The sequence below is a fragment of the Diachasma alloeum genome, unplaced genomic scaffold, assembly GCF_001412515.2.
Source record: "Diachasma alloeum isolate Michigan unplaced genomic scaffold, Dall2.0 Dall_scaffold_00209, whole genome shotgun sequence".
Classification (NCBI taxonomy): Eukaryota; Metazoa; Arthropoda; class Insecta; order Hymenoptera; family Braconidae; genus Diachasma; species Diachasma alloeum.
Window position 1 is genome coordinate 548,083 of NW_021680374.1, and position 20,116 is coordinate 568,198.

The following is a 20,116-nucleotide window of genomic DNA, read 5'->3' on the forward strand; positions in this document are numbered from 1 at the left end:
AGAACCCAAATTTGCTCAGGAATCGAATGGAATAGTTTTTAAGGCTCTATTTCTCATAGTTTCCGAGATAATCGCGAAAAACGAAATGGCAAAAAAAATTAATTTAATTCCTATTTTATAGGCTGTAGGAGAAGGAAAAACGCAATTCTGAGCCTTGTATCGGCCTATAGGGAACCCAAATGGCATATGACGCCTTTACTTCGTAATAACATTCATAAACGAGTCCGATCATTGTTCTTCTTCATTGTTAAGCGGGCCCCTTCCCGTCCCGTCAAGTTGACTATAGAAATTTACTGCTCTAATGAAAACCGGAAACATGCCCAATTAGAAGTTAATATGTCGATTTTTCCAAAAGTTAGAGTACGCACAAGCATTTTGAGCGAAAAACCGAACAATTACGATATCTTGGAAATTTTGCCTGAACGGGTATGCATATCTTGATCGATTAAAATAGAGGACATTGAGACGAATATTTTGAAAAAAAAATTATTGAAATCGGTTAGACAGTTTTCGAAAAATTTGCAAAGAAGCATTTAGAAACGAATGGAGATTTCTCAAAAACAGCTGGCCCGATTGGGCAGCACCTTACGACAGAATCCTTATTCATACCTATATCCTGACAAAATTTGAAAAATTTTGAAATCGGTTTCTCCTTTAATTCTTCGATTTTCTAACAGTTGATTATCAGAGGTGGACAGTCGCTCATACACGCATAGGCGTAAAACTTTGGATTTTTACGTTTTAGACCATTTTACATCATTTCCAAGCAAAATTCGAAAATTAAAAAATAGAATCATTTCAGTGCTTTCATGAAATGAAATAAAATTTGTTGAAATCGCGCCAGTCATTCTCGAGATATTGACGGTTGAAAAATGTCAACTTCCAATTGTAATTTTTATTGACTCACCGGGCGTTGAAATCCTCATCTAGACGTCGATATGCTCTCCAATGCCTCCAGAAGCTCGTCCCCGTGAAAATCACTTGCACTAAACACTTTCGAAATTAAAAACCGCACTAACATGACTGAACCTGCCATCTTACGTATTTATACACACATCGACGAAGAAATTCCCGAGAGCACTTTATCACTTGATTAACAAAAGAAAACATCATCACAATTCACAACACTAACATTCTAATAAATTCCTGTGTCCACTGGTTTCACTCATCAACTAGGTTTATCACGTTTTGAATTTTTTAAAGAGTCATTGAATCTATCAAAACTGTCCGCAAACACTGGATTCGTCCAGAATTGCCTCCAGGCGTCATCTCTTGGTGTCACAAATACGTCGGTCACATGGAGATTCCAGATTTTTACCATTCGAGACGTTCATGTCGTTTTAAGTTTCGTAATTTATCGAACTATGCAACCATTGCCTTGTACCATTGTGACTGTCCATTTTTATTAATTAATTTATTATCAGATTGTCAATTACTTTTGGCGATTTTACGAGTAATTTCTTCGACAATACTGCGGTCATCGCCAAGGAACATCAGGGCAGCCACTTTTAATCTGCGCAGACGTTTTTATTTTCTCATGTGTATTTCTGTTTTTACGCTTTAAAACCCGCAATTCATCGAAATAATCGTTGATTTGATGATCAAATTATTGTTCTCCATTATTACAAACTAATTACAGCTTTTTTAAGTATTATTTTAATGATTTTACCCTTGATTTCGGATAAAATCCGGAGACGAACGCCGAAGCCTCCAGACTAGTCGGCCATTTTTGTTGTGCGCAGGTATGTTGCGCAGATATTTTCCCCATTCTCTCCTGGCAATTTTTGTTTTTGCGTTCCAACACCCGCAATTCATCAGAATAGTCGTTGATTTCATGACCAAACTATTGTTGCCCATTGTTGTCAACTAATTATAGCATTTTTAAGAATTATTTTAATGATTTTACCCTTGATTTCGGATAAAATCCGGAGACGAACACCAGCCTCGAGACTAGTCGGCCATTTCTTATGTGCGCAGAGATGTTGCGCAGATATTTTCCCCATTCTCTCCTGTCAATTTTTGTTTTTGCGTTCCAACACCCGCAATTCATCAGAATAGTCGTTGATTTCATGACCAAACTATTGTTGTCCATTGTTGTCAACTAATTATAGCATTTTTAAGAATTATTTCAACGATTTTACCCTTGATTTTCGAATAAACTCCGGAGACGAACGGCAAAGCCTCAGGATTTGTTAGCCATTTTTGATGTGCGCAAAGATGGTGCGCAAGGATTTTCCCGCTTACTCATGGGGTGGTGGAGGTCTTTTGAACAATTTCAGATGGACACATTCTGTTTTGGACAAGTTCTCTAGGAAAAATGGGGACAGATTTAAATCTACATGGGAAGTTTTTTTCTGTTTATAGATAATGATCATCAACTTTTTGTAGTTATATTATGCTCTATTTTACTTACCTTCAACTTTTCTTCATCCAAAAAAATCAAGGGAAACTTGAACTCAATTGTTGCAAGACAATTCGGTTCTCAGCTCATAACCCAGTGATATGTACGTCTGGTGCATCTTTCAATAGTCAGACAAGTTAACAATATCATCATGAAANACCGGAGACGAACGCGGAAGCCTCCAGACTAGTCGGCCATTTTTGTTGTGCGCAGGTATGTTGCGCAGATATTTTCCCCATTCTCTCCTGGCAATTTTTGTTTTTGCGTTCCAACACCCGCAATTCATCAGAATAGTCGTTGATTTCATGACCAAACTATTGTTGCCCATTGTTGTCAACTAACTATAGCATTTTTAAGAATTATTTTAATGATTTTACCCTTGATTTCGGATAAAATCCGGAGACGAACATCAGCCTCGAGACTAGTCGGCCATTTCTTATGTGCGCAGAGATGTTGCGCAGATATTTTCCCCATTCTCTCCTGTCAATTTTTGTTTTTGCGTTCCAACACCCGCAATTCATCAGAATAGTCGTTGATTTCATGACCAAACTATTGTTGTCCATTGTTGTCAACTAATTATAGCATTTTTAAGAATTATTTCAACGATTTTACCCTTGATTTTCGAATAAACTCCGGAGACGAACGGCAAAGCCTCAGGATTTGTTAGCCATTTTTGATGTGCGCAAAGATGGTGCGCAAGGATTTTCCCGCTTACTCATGGGGTGGTGGAGGTCTTTTGAACAATTTCAGATGGACACATTCTGTTTTGGACAAGTTCTCTAGGAAAAATGGGGACAGATTTAAATCTACATGGGAAGTTTTTTTCTGTTTATAGATAATGATCATCAACTTTTTGTAGTTATATTATGCTCTATTTTACTTACCTTCAACTTTTCTTCATCCAAAAAAATCAAGGGAAACTTGAACTCAATTGTTGCAAGACAATTCGGTTCTCAGCTCATAACCCAGTGATATGTACGTCTGGTGCATCTTTCAATAGTCAGACAAGTTAACAATATCATCATGAAAATATAACAATCATCGGTGCTAAACTATTTTAATGATGAACACTCAAGGAGATCCTCTGTTTTTGTTTTTGAACTGATATTACATAACCTCATAACCAGAGAACCCACGCGTGGTATAAGGAATTTCATCATTGTGAATAAAATATCCAATCTCAAACTGCTAACGAATACACTGCTCGATACACCCGACACATCGACACTAAAATATCGAAGATCGAAGCCAAAATATCGATATCAGTGAGTATCGATACCGGATCGGGAGTGAGAGAAGACAGTTCGGAGCCAGAGCGTACAAACTCGTACGCAAAAGCTGAAAAAATGTTTTCTTCACTAGCAATTACACGTATGTAAAGTTTGATTTATCATCAAAACTCCCCATTGAAGTGTTCTAAATACATTTTAAACCGCGAATCAAATTATCATGGGCTTAAAACCAATAAAATGAAGTTTGAAGGGTGGATAACCTACACAATGTTCGCAACAATATTTACGTTGTGTCGAAAGTCTGATGCGATCATTTGGCAATTATATAACTGCAATAAAACGTTGATATTGTTGATGAAATAATGTGCAATCCCATAAAATCTATTGTTAACAACTCTCCTGTCAAATCATCAAAATTTAAGATTTTATCTTTCCAAGTGCTGAGTCGAGAGTTTATTTTGGAGCATGAAGAGTCTCTTTCCTATTCTCTGGAATTGTTTTAGAACAATCAGAAAAATCGAAGAACTCAGAGACCTTTTTCGTAAAAAAATTACCTGATTTGCAAAAAATGTTGCTTGCGAAATTCCCTTGAGCCTCCTCATTTCAAAGATAATCCCAACTTTTCATTTGTTCCTAGGTAATCTTAGGCAAGGACTGAGGATCCTCTCAAACACTTACGAGACATCCCTCGTCCCCTCAATAACCCACATTCAAAATGTCTCCACAACCCCAGAAACAAAAGGCGACGCAGTTCCAGCGAAAAGGGAGAAAATCCCTTACAGTCCTTTCCAGAACACCAACAACATGGCAGAGTATGCACTGGCCCGTATGGACGATCTCCTGAACTGGGGGCGTAAGGGCTCGCTCTGGCCATTGACCTTCGGTCTCGCCTGCTGTGCTGTGGAGATGATGCACATTGCAGCTCCCAGATACGACATGGACAGATTCGGAGTCGTGTTCAGAGCATCGCCCAGGCAGGCTGATGTTATCATTGTAGCTGGAACACTCACGAATAAAATGGCACCTGCACTGAGGAGAGTATATGATCAAATGCCTGAACCCAGGTGGGTCATCTCCATGGGGAGCTGCGCTAATGGAGGAGGGTATTATCACTACAGTTATTCAGTTGTCAGAGGGTGCGATCGAGTTATTCCGGTGGACATTTACGTACCTGGTAAAGATGATTAAATATTCCGAGCTTTCTATTTAATCCTTTAATAATTGAGTAAGTTTTTTCAATTAAGGATATCCAAGTGTCTTTCACAGTTTGATACAGACCACACTATACTGAGAGAAAAATAGCAGTTCTCAAATAAGTCTTACTTGTGCCAAAAAAATCGTTTGTTAAAAATTATCAAAAATAGTATATTTCATCACGCTGCGTAAAGTGACATTTTAAAACCCCACTTCCCACACATTGTGATGAAAAATAGGGTTCGATACTCGCGGGAAAAGTGTTTTTAGACTCGTGGAATTATATCACTTGCCTGCGGCTCGTGCTATAAACCTCCCACCAGCCCAAAAACACTTTTCCGCAATCGTATCGCAATATACTATTGTATTACCAGTGCGTAAAGTCCCACTTTTTCACACGCACGTCTAACACATCCTATTTCTTATGGTACTTACCGAGTTTACTGTTCGGAACGGTCATGGCGGTAATGTGGGTTATTGTGGATAATATGGGTTATTTTTGTGTTCAAGAGTGCATAATATTCACTTTACGCACCCTTTGTGAACTTTACGCACGCCGTGCGAAAAACAATCGCTTTACGCAGAATAAACCGTTTCGAAAAGTGCACTTTTTAGGCAGGTATCACAAAAATGATTTTTTTGTGTCAAACATGCAAAGTTTTGCAAATATCTGTGCAATTGAAAGGTGTAAAGCGAAATGTCCAAAAAACAGTTGACATTCCTTCTCTCAGAATCATCAATTAATGCTTTTCTTGGGAAATTTAATTTTCAAAGTTTGATGAATTCTTCTGAACCTCTTCATTGAAAAGATACAAAACTATCGACTATTTTTTTCCGCTAGACTGATCTCTCATCATTCTCATCATTTTGTATAATCCACTTATTGATAACACTATTCAAAAAAAAATTACAGCTTTTAAAAATATCCTTGAACTTTCGCTACCAGAAATAAACAGTGCGAAATCAATTGGGCTACAGAAAGTATTGAAAAATGCCCTCACGACAAATGATTACTAATTGTTTCAAATAATTCATCAAAACATTGACGAAAGAAATGATTAAATTGTCGGAAATTATTTCAGGTTGTCCCCCAACAGCTGAGGCACTTCTATACGGTATTCTCCAACTCCAGAAGAAGGTGAAGAGAATGCAAACCACCCAAGTCTGGTACAGGAAGTAATGAAACGATAATCTAGGATACAGTCATCACCATAAGCTTAAACCCGATGGATCGTTTTTGTAGTCACCAATGATAGTCGTAACCAAATCAACTACGATCTTTCTTGTAACTAAATCGCCGTTGTACATCCGAATTGGGACGAAAATACCTGTAAAGTTGAATAAATTTACGATTGTTTTTTTTCTTCAAAAAGGTCCTTGATTTTTTCCCCTCCTATGTTGATTTTCCGTGAAAATGTCATTGTTGGAGAGAAATAACAGAGAATAAATCAGATTTTTTGTTGGATTATGTTAAAAAATACATACATTTGTGATAAAACAGCCTGTACAAGAATGATGAACCATATACCACGCATTTTTTCAATTTCGAATCATTTTCATATTTCTCATGTAACTATTTTCATTGTATTTCTCATGTAACTTCACACTCATAACTAGTATAATCATTACGAAATTCACTTGGTCTTCCCTTTAAGAGACTAGCATGTCGTAAGGTCTTCACACGGCGGTAATTTTTAATTAAGAGTCACAGTATTCCGATCATTATTATTCTGCACCGAACTAGTGGAGAACAGGAGATGGAGTATCTATCAATTTTGGGCAGATTATTTTGCAAATATCTTGGAAATTAATCGATTAAGAGAAAAATGTCAAAAAATGTTCATGGTACATTGAATTTTTTGCAAAAAAAGATCTTTCAACATTTCTTCCTCGAATTATTCATTTCTAAATTTACCTCATTATTGAAAATTCAAAATTTCACATTAAATACGATATCAATTAAGACAATTGTTGAATTATATTCGTAATGGCTGACGAAGAACTATTCGAGTTTTTATTCGCCAATGTTGACCAAAATTTTTGGCACGACCTCTAGGATATCACTTATCACAAGCCCTCCTATCACAACCAAAAATCTCAATTCCTCAAAAATACCTTCCGGTTAAATAGTTTGGCAAATTCCACACAATATTTTTCAAATCCAAAACATTTCCATGTAACATTGAAGAATAATTTACAAAGTTTCAAGTGTTTCTCTGCTTTTTCTGGAAAATTCAAAAAAGTACTATTGTATACACGGTTCTTATCAGTCATTTTAAAATTCGTGGATGACTGTAAGGTGTCAAAATCTCAAACCTGAATTTTTTAAATTCAATTTTTGTTGCATTTTTAGCACTCCCCATGATCCGTTTAATTAACGAAATTGTTATATTCGAAATCCACTCTCCCTTCATGTATTAAGTCTTAAATTATGTTGGGAAGAACTATCATGTGACCTTTCCTGTAGCTAGAAAATCCCCAATAAATCTTGTCCTTCGACAAATTCTCCCAAATCTTACATTTGCAAGATATCGTACAAATCCACATACATCTTCTACTCTCCACAACTTCTTCCCTAAAATTATTTGAAATGATTCAATTTAGTTTTTGAAAATTGATTAAAAACCGAGAGAAAAACTAAGAACATGATGATTTAGCATTTTTACCAAATGAAAAGTATCTCAAAGTACTTTAAATATTCTCCAATAATTTTCCTAGACACAAAATGAACTCGAAAACATTTCACGTAGACTCCCTAACAGAAGGATTTGAGCTAAACAACCCTAAAAGTAAATCAACTACAATAGTTTCACGATTACCTATTTTATCTTTATTTCAATTAAAGTAATTTCTCTATATACAGCACGCCCGACTCTCGAACAATTTCCACTTCTTCATAATATTATGCAAAACTCAATGGAATGAAGAATGGTAAATGTTCGAGCGACTAAAGACGTTAAGGCCCCTTCAGGCGATCCATTAACTCTGTTATTTTCTCTCGCTCTTTCATATAATAATTATGTATATTAATTACACGGCTTATGATTATTTCTGGGCTCACGGATAACAGAGAAAAACAATTCCTCTGTTAACAGACATAAATGAAAAATATTACGATAATTTACAGGACAAAAAGTTTTTTCTTTTCATTTTCTCTTAGAAAATTTTCACTATCAATCAAATTTGTACCTTTCGAATTCAATAAATCGATCTGACTTCTTTTTTTCGAATGTAATGAGAAACCGAGCTGCCTTTGTCTTAATTACAGAGAGTGGTGCAAGTCCATAATAATTTAAGTAGATTTGCAAAAATAAAAAATAGTTGGGATTATCACTTGCACGCGTTAGAGAATCGCTCTGGAGGTGGAGGGGGGTGTACTACATGGTAGGGCTGGTATCTGGCCATCTGTCCAATTGATTAGGGTGTGTTCAGGCATTTGGGAACTCTGAAAGTGATCTTTCAGGAGAGTTTGGGAAAATGTACAGTGCATCTGGAATGCCTCGTTTTCATGACTTCCACTGCCATTTTTATGATACAGATCTGCAATCAAGAAGGGAAGATTTTTAAGAATTGTTTCATTTATAGACGATTGAAAATGCATTTATTCATATCTTTATAGCAATTAAAGTTTAAAATAAATATTCTGTCATGAAAATATCTATTGGTTTTTGCCAAAAAAAAATAAGAAGCAAAATAGAAAAATTATTATGCTTCATTCTCAAGGGTAAAATAACGATAAATCTAACCGAATTCTTAGAATGATCAATTCAACAGTTAGATGACCATAAAACCAATAAATTTATGTCTCTACTCATTTATTTGGATAAAAAATGATTCCAGGAGAAATTATTGCAAAACTTTAGAAAGAAAATTTGCTTAGACACAGAATTGTTAAATTTTTGTTCGTAACCTCCAGTTCCAAAGACAAATACATATTTAACAATGGTTTCCACCCAAAAAGCGAAGAAATTTGATAATAATGGGTTTAAAGTAATTTTAGAACTAGAATAATCAGAGGAAAATATCTTCTTGATTGTTCTATTCTCTTGACTATTCTGAGATTTCTTGATGATTTCTTCTCAAATCACCACTTATTTGGTTAAGAGTATTATAGCGGAGAGTCAAAAATGTAAAGAAAATTCTATAAAATTTCAGATTTTAGTTTTTCACCTGCTCAATCCAATCAGACAGCAATTTTTGAAATTTGACATGAGTTCTTATACGACATTCGGGTTTTGCCAAAAATCAAAGGAAAGCTTGAAATTTTGCACACTATTATTTAAAATGTTATATGAATACGTTTTAAATGCAGACAATATTGTGTGAAATTTTTTAAATTAATCAATGAGTAATGGAAAAGATTCTGACGCTCCTGAGAACGAACCAAAAATTTGTAAAGCTTTGGCAAATACAAACTCGAGATATCATCGAATTCCAATGTTTTTAGCCGAATAACCCCGCCATAATACTGCTAATCGTTTCATTGCTATGTCATAACGTCTCTACTCAATACTTCGACGTGAATAATTACAAATCCAGCATTTTGATTTCAATGGAATGATAGATTACCTTTGAGAATGGCTGTAGCCCACAGTTGAACATGCACATCAGGGATTTTCGACGCCAGCTGCATGGCAGGTGTCACCATGTTCATCGACTCCCTCTCATTGAGTAAAGACAGGAAAATATGACCAAGAAGCACCAGACTGCACGATGTTAGCCTGTTGAGGTCCTCAGAGTTTGCCATTTTCAATGTTTCTCTCAAGTACCTCCTGGAACAATCAGTAAATCCAATTTAAATCAATCCAGTGGTTAATTGCGTTGATACAACTACATGAGTCCAAAACGAATTGGCTGACTCGGTCTAAACTAAAGAGAATTTCATAGAGATTTTTTTCATAGAAAACTTTTTCGTGGAATTTCTCTTCATTAAATTACTTGTTACCCACATAATTTAGTTATTGATCAGTGAAGGAAGGAAATTCAATCAGGATATAAGAATTGAATAGTGCAGTTATCTTGGAAGAATCATTTTAATAAAAAGGTCAAGACCCCATATGTTCAATTATAATAAATTTTCTTTTGTTTGTATTTCCCTCAGCACCCCGGGAGGCCTCGGGCTCTTCCCAGGGTGGCCATTGTTGTCGTCATGGTTCATTTGCGAGCAAGGATGTGCCATCATCGGGAAATACATGAGATTTAGTCGAATTTCATCATTTGCGAGGGGCGTAAATCATTAATTTAAAAAAGTCAAATTGATTCCTAATTTTTTGTAGAACCTAAAATTCTCTATGAAAAAATATCCTCTTCGCTTCATAATAAATCTACTAATTCTAGAGACACTTTCAGAACAAGTGAAACGAAATTTCCCAAATGATCCTTTCAAAGGAATAAATTGTCTATAGTCTAGGAGTAATTTTCGAGAGAGTGACATTGAATTCGACTAAACGAAAAAAATAATGAAATTCCAAATTTTACTGGAATTCCAAACTTTTAAGCATTATTTATTAAATAATTGAAATGAATTTCTTAAATAATTGAACTAAAATTTACAGTTGCCATTGATTTTTTCATCAAATTGTGAATTTTCGCCTACGAAATCCTATGAAATGTCAGTAAAACAGCGAATTTCAGCCAAATGTTTTCATCAGAAAGATGGTAGAGTTTTGTCAAAAAATGTTTAATCCTGTTTTGGAAGATCCCCGAAAAATCTATTTTTATATTTTTTGATAAAACTAAAACAAACTGCCAATTTTCCAATGATTCCTGTTGTCACCGAGAACGCAGAGATTTTCAAAAAAAATTGAAAAGACTCTTCTCTAAGGAAATCTGAAATTTTAAAGTTTGACTATTCCTGAAATTCCCTTATAAAACCCCGAAAACTTACTTAGCCTCATTGTATCTCGCTCCGAAGAACGCCTGCAGTCCCTGTACATAATACGCCGCAGCCTTCAGCGAGTGTGAGTGTGGTGGTAAGGACTCTGGTTTAATCCTGTCAAGCAGTTCATTAAGATCCTGATCCCTCTTGGTCCTCAAATAAACAATAGCCAAATTGAGGTTGGCGAAGGTACACAATTCCCTCTCCGTCGTGGTTCTCAATGTAGCAATGAACTGTGCCTCAGCAGCCTCCATGCAGTTCATGGACATTGCATAAAGCCCCAGCAACGTGTGTAACTGTGGTCCATGCCCCTGCAACAGCCTCGTCTGCTTCCTGCACAGCTGACAGGCCTGTGCAATCTCAGTGAGTGCCACACTCTTATTCCCCATCACCAATCGGCACATGACAATATGCTCGAGCAACATCAATTGAAAAACCGACAATATCGGTTTATTATCAACACTCTTGAGCTTTTCAATATGCGTTAGTGCCTTGTCAGTGTATTTTTGTGCCTTCTCCATGTATCCAGCCTGCATCGAGTGCATAACAGTCACGAGATAAACTAATACGTACAAATGTTCCTTTGGCATCCAAATAAACATGTCACCAATGTTTGTGCCAGCTACAGCCTCGTCCGTTGGCCATTGTGGTGACATTATTGTCTGTATACTCTGTTGCAACTGTTTCAAACACGGTTTAACACTTTTAACTTGTCCTGCCATTAAGTAATGACACACTTGTAGCATGAGAAAAAATACTTTGAGGTACTCTTTCTGGTAGATACTACCCTCCCACGTGTCCACACATCGTCCAGCTGTGTTCAGCAGGGGGTGAACCTCGTTGAACTTCTTGTCGATCAGAAGGAGCATGCATCTGCTGAGGAGGAAGAGCACTCGGGTGTAGCTGGCGTTGTTCAACTGGGCGTAGTCGATGCCGATGTCCAGGAGACCGTTGGCTGCGATGAAGTCTCTGGCGGATGCGTGCATTTGCTGGAGAAAAGGTGATTTTAATATAACAAAAAATGGAATAGGAAAAATAGGAACTTTGATTTTTCACGTTTCAATGAGTGGAATTTTGTGGAGTACGTAAAAGCCATTTTGGACTACAAAAAAAGAGTTCTTCATTTTTCTTCTAGCGTTTTATCAATTGATTATTATTATTATTTATTTATTTATTTATTAGCTCTTCACTAATTTACAAGTGAAGAGCTAATAAATAATGAAAAGATGCGTTTTGAAGTTGAATATGGAATGTTTGTCGATTGGATAACTGTCTGGGGCCTATATTGCCGAAAAATCGGTAAGAGACCATTTTGTGAAGCATTTAATCGACTGCAAGACAGATTTTTCCCAGATTTTTTTCTATAAATCGACTCATTTTTAACATTTTTACAAGATCATCTGTTAAAACTTCTGATATTTCTCCTTAAACCTACTTATTGACGAGATTCCGAATTACACAGATATAATATCTTACCTTGAAAAAAATGTACATTTTTCGTTAAAATGCGTCCATCATAAACTAATATTTTTCAATGTCATACAAGTTTTTCATTTTTTTATGGACGTACACTGGCCAAGAGGAAATATTTTAATACTCAAAGAATCGCATCCGAGGTTATTCGAATGCTTTGAATTAAAGAATTTTGTGTGCAATTTTCTAAAATAAACAATAAGAAATTGTAAATAACAAACTGTAATTTTTTGTTGTGAATGATTGTGATTCTCGTGAGGTGGTGCCAAGAAATTTTGGTCAACATTGGCAAAAAAAATTTTTTCCCCGTTATTCTACGGAATGGATAAAATAGTGGTGATTCATCTTTATTTATTAACAGTGGGACTGCTGAGAACACTACGACACTTATATTTCTTTATTCAAGAACTAAAGAAGATGAGACCACAAATTCTTGGTTTTGTTCAGACCATTGGTTTTATAATTTGGTAATTGATTTTCGACTTTTCTCAACTATTATAGTTCTCATATTAAGTCTAGGGAGGAGTGAAGTAAAACAGATCGTCTTTGCAATAACTTGAGAAAAAAGAGAATGTAGTTTGCTGATTCATTTTTCATTCTCTAATTATTTTTAAGCCGTAAAAAGAGTTCTTATTTATCCAAATCGTATCCCTTGGTTGAGAGATATTGAGAATATGACTTCCCCCCATTTGGTTCATACTTCCACACCCCTAGAGGTCCACCTAGAAAATCCTTGTTGGTATCTGTCAGGTCACTGGTTTTATCATTTGATAATTGATTTCATTTTTTTTCAACTTATAGTCCTAATATTAAGGGGTAACAGAAGGCCATCGTTTTTTCGAAATTGTTAAACAAATTTCCTGCTCAAAATTATTGATATTTTTTTAACCCAAAGCACATTAATCTTTATCATCACGTCCTGGAGATTAATGTGCTTCGATTTTTTGAATTATCGATAACTTTCAGCAGGAAATTTGTTAAAAAATTTGGAAAATTAAGGGCATTCTGTTACCCCTCAAGTCTAGGAACCGCTTCCCGGGTGGGGCGCCAGATTTGTGACACTGAATCTCACAGTTTCATTGCCGCGCGGGAGTCTCGCAAGAGACGACTCAAGTGAGGTTTTCCTTTGTGCTTCGGCGAATGCGGTACAGGTGGTTGGTAGGTGGGAAGGGAACAAATTGTAGACCCGAAAGGGTATACGAGAGAGAAAGAAAATATTAAGTGTCAGAGAGCTAGAGGTAAAACGAATTATTTAGAAAAAATTATTTCACTTCATTAACAGTTCAACTAATTATTAAAATTAACGACAGAAAGTAAAATGTCTATTTCGCTCCATTCGCTCCTAAATTAAACTATCAACCATATAACTTTCCCTCATCCGTTTCAAGATACGTTTACTCCCCTAGAAATCGTTCGCTATGAAATCCACTTTGGTATCTGATAAACCATTTTTCTTGTAATCTGGTAATTGATTTCATTTTTTTCAAAACTTGTAGTTCTGATATTAAGTACAGGGGAGAGAAAGGTAAAATGAATGATCATTTAATCACCCATAACTCGAAAATGACAGAGTGTAATTTCCTGACTTGTTAAAATTCTAAAGTTATTTCTTTTAGTTGTAAAATGAGACCTAATTTATTCCAAATCGTACACCTTAGTTATGAACTATTGACAATTTAAGAAAGTTTGTTTTCCTCTTTTTCGCTTATGCTACTTGTAAAAATCTATCACTCTGTTTATTTTCTGCAATCATCTACTCCCCCTGTGCTATGAAGAAAGTTGAGACTAAAGGGTCATGAAAAATGGACTATTCTAACTTTTCTCTCAATGTTCATAATTCAGAAACAGTTTCAGTCTCAACTTATCACAAGGGATAGAAGTGTACTTTCAATGAAAAACAAATCATCCCGCTTCATCAACAGTTCAACGAGTCATTAACATTAATATTTGCATTATTAGAATTATTAACATTTGCTCCACTCGCTCCTAAACTAAATTGTCAACAATATGACGTCCGCCCATCTATTTCGACACACTGTCTTCTCCCTCGGAACGAATCCCTCGCTATGAAATTTATGTTTTGTTTATCTCCGATACTCACTGCGAGTTGGAAGATGAGCCTGCAGTGCCAGTATACATTGTGCTGTGACAATTCGATAGCCCTCCTGAGAATTGGCATCGAAAGATTGGGATGATCCAGTTCCCCAATCATGCTCGCAGCCTCGAACTTGACATCGTCGAATGTGTTTATGTTCTGACTCAATCCCCACTGCAAAAGTGAGGGGTACAGGTTAGGACACCCCAGAATCCTCCAACATCTTCCCAAAAACTTGTCGAACGGGTTCACTAACAACCCATGGACTCTTTGAAGCCCAAATCGAGTAGTTTAATTGATAATGTGAATTACAAACCGCTTGTTCTAGGTGGTAACGCGCTAGGTCAGTGTTTTTCGTGTGTGTGAGTAGAATATTTCCAAGCTGTAGGTGAGTCCTTGCTTCGACACGGGCTGGTGGTTTGAAATAAAAAACCGCTTGTAAACACTGGATACATGATTTAATATTTGGCGGATTTGAGGTACGAAAATTCTCAGCTAAACCCAAAAGTGAGAGATACCAAGCGTCCTGTGATGACGCCATTTTGACATTTCTGGCCGGAGTATGAGATCGGGATGATGTGTGTGAGAGGAGAATAGAAAGGTGTTGGTGAATGGCCAGGGGGGTAAACGTTTTAGAGATGCGCGCGCGCAACTTTATGTTTTGACTGTTGACGGGAATTTGATGGGAAAATGTCACTCGAGGGATTGCAAATTGAATTGATTTCGTTGGGTTGTTCCAGACAATTGGCTTTTCTAGAGGTTCTTGGGGGTTTTGAGGAGAGAGTTGTTGCAATAAATGTGAAATTGTTGCGTAATTATTTTGCGTTCGTTTGTGGGATGATCAGAGGTGCCAACTGATGAAAAATGATGGAAAGGAATTTGAGAGGGGAAGAGCGGAAGAAGAAATAATTGTAAGGAGTTTTTTGTGAATATCTCAAACACTTGTGGGTTTAGGGGGAAATAGAAGAGAAAGTTTTTTGTAGGGCTTTAAATTATCTATGGAAAACCTTATCAAGAATGTTTGGCCAACTGCTTCACTCCGAAGATATTCGCGGAATAATCTAAGAGAAGCGGAAAATTCACGTGTAGTACATTCGGTCATTAATCCCAAAAAAATTTCACCTTTGGCTCGGGCTGCAAAATCATATTCGCCAGAAAAGTTTTTTCTGCCTGATGACGAAATGTCCTATTTTACGGACGCTACGCGTCCGTGAATCCCTGCCCACGACAATTGCGACAAAAAATTTTATAGGGGCGAATTCGTTAGAAAATTCAATTGAATTTCTATTAAACTTTCTATTAGTTTTTGGCTGTTTCTATTGACATGTTCTTTTCATATATTTCCTATAGAATTTGCTCGACTCAAAATCAAACGAAAAAACTTAGAAAATTTGAACCGAGGAAATTCTATAGAAAATAGCTCAATAGAATAAGTTATATAGAAAAATTGAATTCTATTGAGTTTTCTACTGAATATTTTCTATTGAACATTTCAATAGAATCGGCCAAAAACTAATAGAATAGTTCAATAGAAATTCAATAGAATTTTCTAACGAATTCGATAGGTTTTTCTATTAAATTTTTTCGTCCGTGATTGAACTGAAAAATCCAGTATTTTATTCATATTCAGATAATTCCAACAAAATAAATGAAATATTTGCTCTTTCACTGACAAGATTGTCTGAAATTTTCATGGAAATTGAGCGCGATAAAAATTTCCAGGATTTGACACGGAAAATTCAGACGAAAATTTTTAACAGTCCTATACACCTGCTCCTACCGCACCCCCTCCTGCGGCAGAATAACTGGCTCAACCTCTTCACTGCGCAGGTAAACTCTATTCAAACGAAACGTCACTGCTTCGTGTGCTGTGAGTTTAATTAAAAATGGCGGTAGAATGGCAAATTTTGTTATGAGTCTGATGATAACCGAGTCCAGTGGAGAGTTAATCATCGGGAAAAACTAAAGAATAAGTGAAATAGTTTGAACAATTTACCATGACAATAAACATAGGAGCTAATCTAAGGATTCATAGACTAGGATTATGCATAACCGTCATCCTCCTGATTCTCCTGTACCTCTACGCAATTCGTCAGTCATCGTACCTTGCATCAAAGTCGAGTAATGATTTTGTTTCTCTGAAATTGTTGTTAGCCGGCGCTATCAAAGCAGCTGAGATCGGGGGCATTGAGGTGGTTGGGGTCCACGAGAAGTCGAAGCTGGGGATTGAGAGTAAGGGGAAGACCAAGGAGGGAATCGATGACCCGGTGACATTGGCGGACTACAGGTCCCACTGTACCATGTACAATTATTTGTCCTCCACTTTTCCCTCGGTTACGGTTATTTCTGAGGAGAGGAGCAAGGATTGCGATGAGGTGGTCATGCCCAGGGGCACTGAGGACTCGACCATTTTGGAACAGGTGGACTCGGGGTGGGACGTCGCTGTTGATCCGGAGCATGTGACTGTTTGGATCGATCCTCTCGATGCTACTAAAGAATATACAGGTGATTTTCTAGCATTATTGCTTTCGAATGGAAGTTTTGGAATCGTTCAAATTTAGGTTTTGGATTTTTCGGGTTATATCTACCCATTATAATTCGAAAAGTTGGAAAATGCCATTTTTAAACCCTGTTCGTATGTATGTGATCTATTTTTTCTTCAATTGTTCGCGAATTAATCGGTGGAATTTATATTATTTTTTCAAATGGAGGTATTGTTGAGCTCTATCCATCGACATTAATTCAAATTTAATTCATATACTAATTTTCAGAATTGTAGAGATTTTTCAGAAATTGGTTGTCCTACAATAATTTTATGTTCTGAATTCATTGGATGATGATTAAAAAAATTGTTTCGATGTCCCTTCCGCCGTTTGAAAAGATGAAGATTATAGTTTTTATTCGTCAATTAGAGAAACTCTCAGAATCGCTTACGTTTAAACGATATGCATAGAACAATAAACAATAATTGTTCAAAAATTTCAAACTTTTCTGTACTTTTTGAATCGAAAAATCGCATTCTTTAATACGAGCTCATAAAATTCTAAAAATGCTTATTTGGGTTCCACGTCAGTGGTTCTCTCCAGCTATCTGAAATTTTCTCTTTTTTTTCAACTGTAATATCCCTAAAATTTTAAAAATTTCTGAGTTAAATGAACCCATTTCAATCGTTAACAAGGCGGAGTGCAGCCACGAAAACCTTCAATTTTTTATAAAAATACTCATAATACAGCGAATAAATTATCAATTGATCTGTCTAGATTGCTAAAGACACGAGATTTACTTTCCGTTGAAAGACATGAGTCTTTCCTCTACTCTGGAGGAATTAATAGGGCGAATGGGTCAAAATCGAACAACAAGACAACCACAGGGTCAAAAACCCCAAATAATTCACCATTACACCCGTTTTACACCAGTGTTCCACTTCGCCCCCATCTCATCCAAATCTTAGTAAATACTTCAACTCTTGTTTGGTTATTGCAGAAAACTTGTTGGAGTATGTCACCACAATGGTTTGCATCGCTGTGAAAGGCGTTCCAGTCATAGGAATTATTCACAAACCCTTCATTCCCAAGCAGACGTACTGGGCTTGGGCTTTCCATGGATCTTCCAAGAATTTACAAAGTTTCTCTGCTGTAAGTACATTTTTTTTTATCGCAGCAGCCCAGGACAAGATTTTTTGTAGTGATTTTCAAACTTTCGAGTTGGGGAAGTATGCAATACCAATTCTCAGACGAGAAATGGTGAGACGCAGTACAAAAATTTTTTTATCCATATAAACCAATACTTGTTTGATCCGAATAACAATTTCATTAATTAAACATGAAATCATACTTTTTTTGCCCAAGAAAGCGAATGTATTCTAGTGTAATAATCTATTCACAAAACATTTACATTAGAATAAAAATAATAGTTCATAAATTTCCAACAAAAATATTATTGAAATGGAGAGTTGCACGTGATTCATACGCTTAATCCCCCTGGGTGTACTCTTTCACAGGATATGCATAGAAGTGAGATAAAGATTGTACACATTAGGCTGTGTTTTTTCAATATTTCTTGACTGAATTTAAATCTCAAGCGTAATGTCATAAATGTTATTTTTCATTCACAGAAAAAAGTACCGAGGGACCCTATCTTAATCGTTTCAAGATCCCACGCCGGGAAAGTCCACAATGCTTCCAAAACCGCGCTAGGAGAGAATGTGAAAATAATTTCGGCTGCTGGTGCTGGATACAAATTCTTGGAAGTTGCAGTTGGCAATGCCACTGCTTACGTGCATATGACAGCCATCAAGAAGTGGGATGTGTGTGCTGGAGCAGCCATTATCAAGTAAAAAATGGAATACTATTGAAATTATAACATTCAAATGAGGCAATTTCTGCAATTGAATCAATTCTGAAAAAAATGCCTTCATGGGATTATTGTTATGTGAATATCAGCTAAGAACCAATTCGATAGAATTATCCTGCAAATCCAGTATTTTAGTACATTCACTAATACTATTTTATTGAAAATCGCTTATTGAAATTTATGAGATGGGAAAATCTCTTGATATTTCTTCCTAAGGATTTCTAAGTTCTTTATCAATTTTTTACCCACTGAAATCCTTTTCTACTTTTGTAGTTTAACACCAGAGCTTTCATTTGAGCTCGATTTGACCCGGATATTTTAACAAAACAAAATTTTGTTTGCTTGAATTGCGTTAAACAGGCATTTCTCGACCGTTTTATTTTGCCCCACTCCCTCCTATTTAAACTTGAAGGTCTGAATTTGAATTTCGATATTGAACCGTTAGAAAACATTTTTAAAGTCTGAAAAAAAAGAAAATTTACTTTTGGAGGAAGATTAATGAAGTAGTTAAAAAATTGCAATTTTCGAAAATTATGAGCACTTTTTATTAATCATTGATAAGCAATCAATTTTCGATCATATAAGTCATTTATTCGAAATCGTAACAAAGTTATTCATATTCAGAATTTTATCAGAAATCGATTTCATGTCTAAAAAAATAACGTTTCCGAAATTTTAAACAATTTCAATTATTTATTTATAAACTTCTTTGGAAGTTTATAGATAAATTATCTTTTCCATTCCATCTTTGGAATGACAGCATCTTTAAAAAATAATAATTTGGTGCAAAACGTAATTTGAATGACGGTGAATATTCATAATTTTTGTATTCACTTTTTCGTCCAAAATTTAATTGACAAATTTGATGATTGAAAATGGTTGAATCTATAGTGCGGTCTATACCAAATTGGAAAAGACACTTGGATATTCTAAAAATAATCCGTTATTGGGATAAATTGATGTCTGAAAATTTTGCTGAAACAGTCTCAATAGAGCAATTTTTTTTTCTCTAGAAGCATTTTTAAAATAGTTTAGGTAATGGAATAAATCGTTCTAGGGCACTCGGAGGTACTGTATCCTCATTATCAGGAGACACCCAACTAGATTTCGGAGCCACTGACTCAATGGTCCTTGAAGATGGTCTCCTGGCGACAATGAGGAGTCACAAGTGGTATCTGGACAAATTCAACAACATTTGAAATTCATTCATCTCCTTCCATCACGGATGAACCTTGTGAAATTGTTGACTGATATCATCTCGACACCTAGTCACTCGTATCATGCATCATAATTAAAATTATAAAGACGTATTCCAAGAAATCGAATTTCCACGGATAATAACTAAGGAGAGGAGGGAATTTCGAAAATTTCTTCCTGAAAATGTAATTAAATTTTATAAATTATTATCTAATTCTTATCTGTTTATTAACGGAAGCTTCGAGTAGCAAATTGTAGAATAAAAAATTGACGAAAGGAAAGGATGAATGTGT

General features: G+C 35.9%; 3 protein-coding genes and 1 long non-coding RNA gene across 4 annotated transcripts; 2 read left to right on the top strand and 2 right to left on the bottom strand.

Moving 5' to 3' along the window:
* Positions 1-1,559: 1,559 nt before the first annotated feature.
* LOC107036394 lies at positions 1,560-2,527 on the bottom strand. The gene is made up of 2 exons (XR_001460784.2): positions 2,414-2,527; positions 1,560-2,308 (listed from the first exon to the last, which is right to left on the bottom strand). It is a non-coding gene; the product is annotated as an uncharacterized LOC107036394 (long non-coding RNA).
* A 1,016-nt stretch (positions 2,528-3,543) lies between these two features.
* On the top strand, positions 3,544-6,199 carry LOC107036395 (NADH-quinone oxidoreductase subunit B 2; the record flags this gene model as incomplete). Its single annotated transcript, XM_015254337.1, is given in 3 exon segments — positions 3,544-3,772; positions 4,271-4,807; positions 5,910-6,199. Coding segments are annotated over 3 exon segments (660 nt in total). The 3' UTR covers positions 6,008-6,199.
* Positions 6,200-7,634: 1,435 nt separating this feature from the next.
* Positions 7,635-14,839, bottom strand: LOC107036396 (MAU2 chromatid cohesion factor homolog). Its single transcript, XM_015254339.1, has 5 exons — positions 14,590-14,839; positions 14,280-14,447; positions 10,715-11,694; positions 9,397-9,599; positions 7,635-8,367 (listed from the first exon to the last, which is right to left on the bottom strand). Exons 1-5 carry the CDS (start codon positions 14,812-14,814, stop codon positions 8,171-8,173), a joined length of 1,773 nt encoding a protein of 590 aa, XP_015109825.1. The 5' UTR covers positions 14,815-14,839; the 3' UTR covers positions 7,635-8,170.
* A 1,270-nt stretch (positions 14,840-16,109) lies between these two features.
* On the top strand, positions 16,110-20,107 carry LOC107036399 (putative inositol monophosphatase 3). Its single transcript, XM_015254343.2, has 4 exons — positions 16,110-16,778; positions 17,757-17,908; positions 18,388-18,605; positions 19,684-20,107. The coding sequence occupies exons 1-4, from the start codon at positions 16,271-16,273 to the stop codon at positions 19,823-19,825; spliced, it is 1,020 nt and encodes a 339-aa protein (XP_015109829.1). The 5' UTR covers positions 16,110-16,270; the 3' UTR covers positions 19,826-20,107.
* The last annotated feature ends 9 nt before the right edge of the window (positions 20,108-20,116 follow it).

Bases quoted from the DNA above. Each gene is read 5' to 3' on its own strand.
- LOC107036396 (XM_015254339.1), bottom strand. From the start codon at position 14,814: ATGGCGTCATCACAGGACGCTTGGTATCTCTCACTTTTGGGTTTAGCT. The intron at 9,600-10,714 runs GTAAGTTTTCGG...TGATTGTTCCAG, and splicing joins GCGAGATACAATGAGGCTAA to GAGGTACTTGAGAGAAACAT. The intron at 8,368-9,396 runs GTAATCTATCAT...TCTTGATTGCAG, and splicing joins GGCTACAGCCATTCTCAAAG to ATCTGTATCATAAAAATGGC.
- LOC107036399 (XM_015254343.2), top strand. From the start codon at position 16,271: ATGACAATAAACATAGGAGCTAATCTAAGGATTCATAGACTAGGATTA. The intron at 17,909-18,387 runs GTAAGTACATTT...TTTCATTCACAG, and splicing joins ATTTACAAAGTTTCTCTGCT to AAAAAAGTACCGAGGGACCC. The intron at 18,606-19,683 runs GTAAAAAATGGA...AAATCGTTCTAG, and splicing joins GCTGGAGCAGCCATTATCAA to GGCACTCGGAGGTACTGTAT.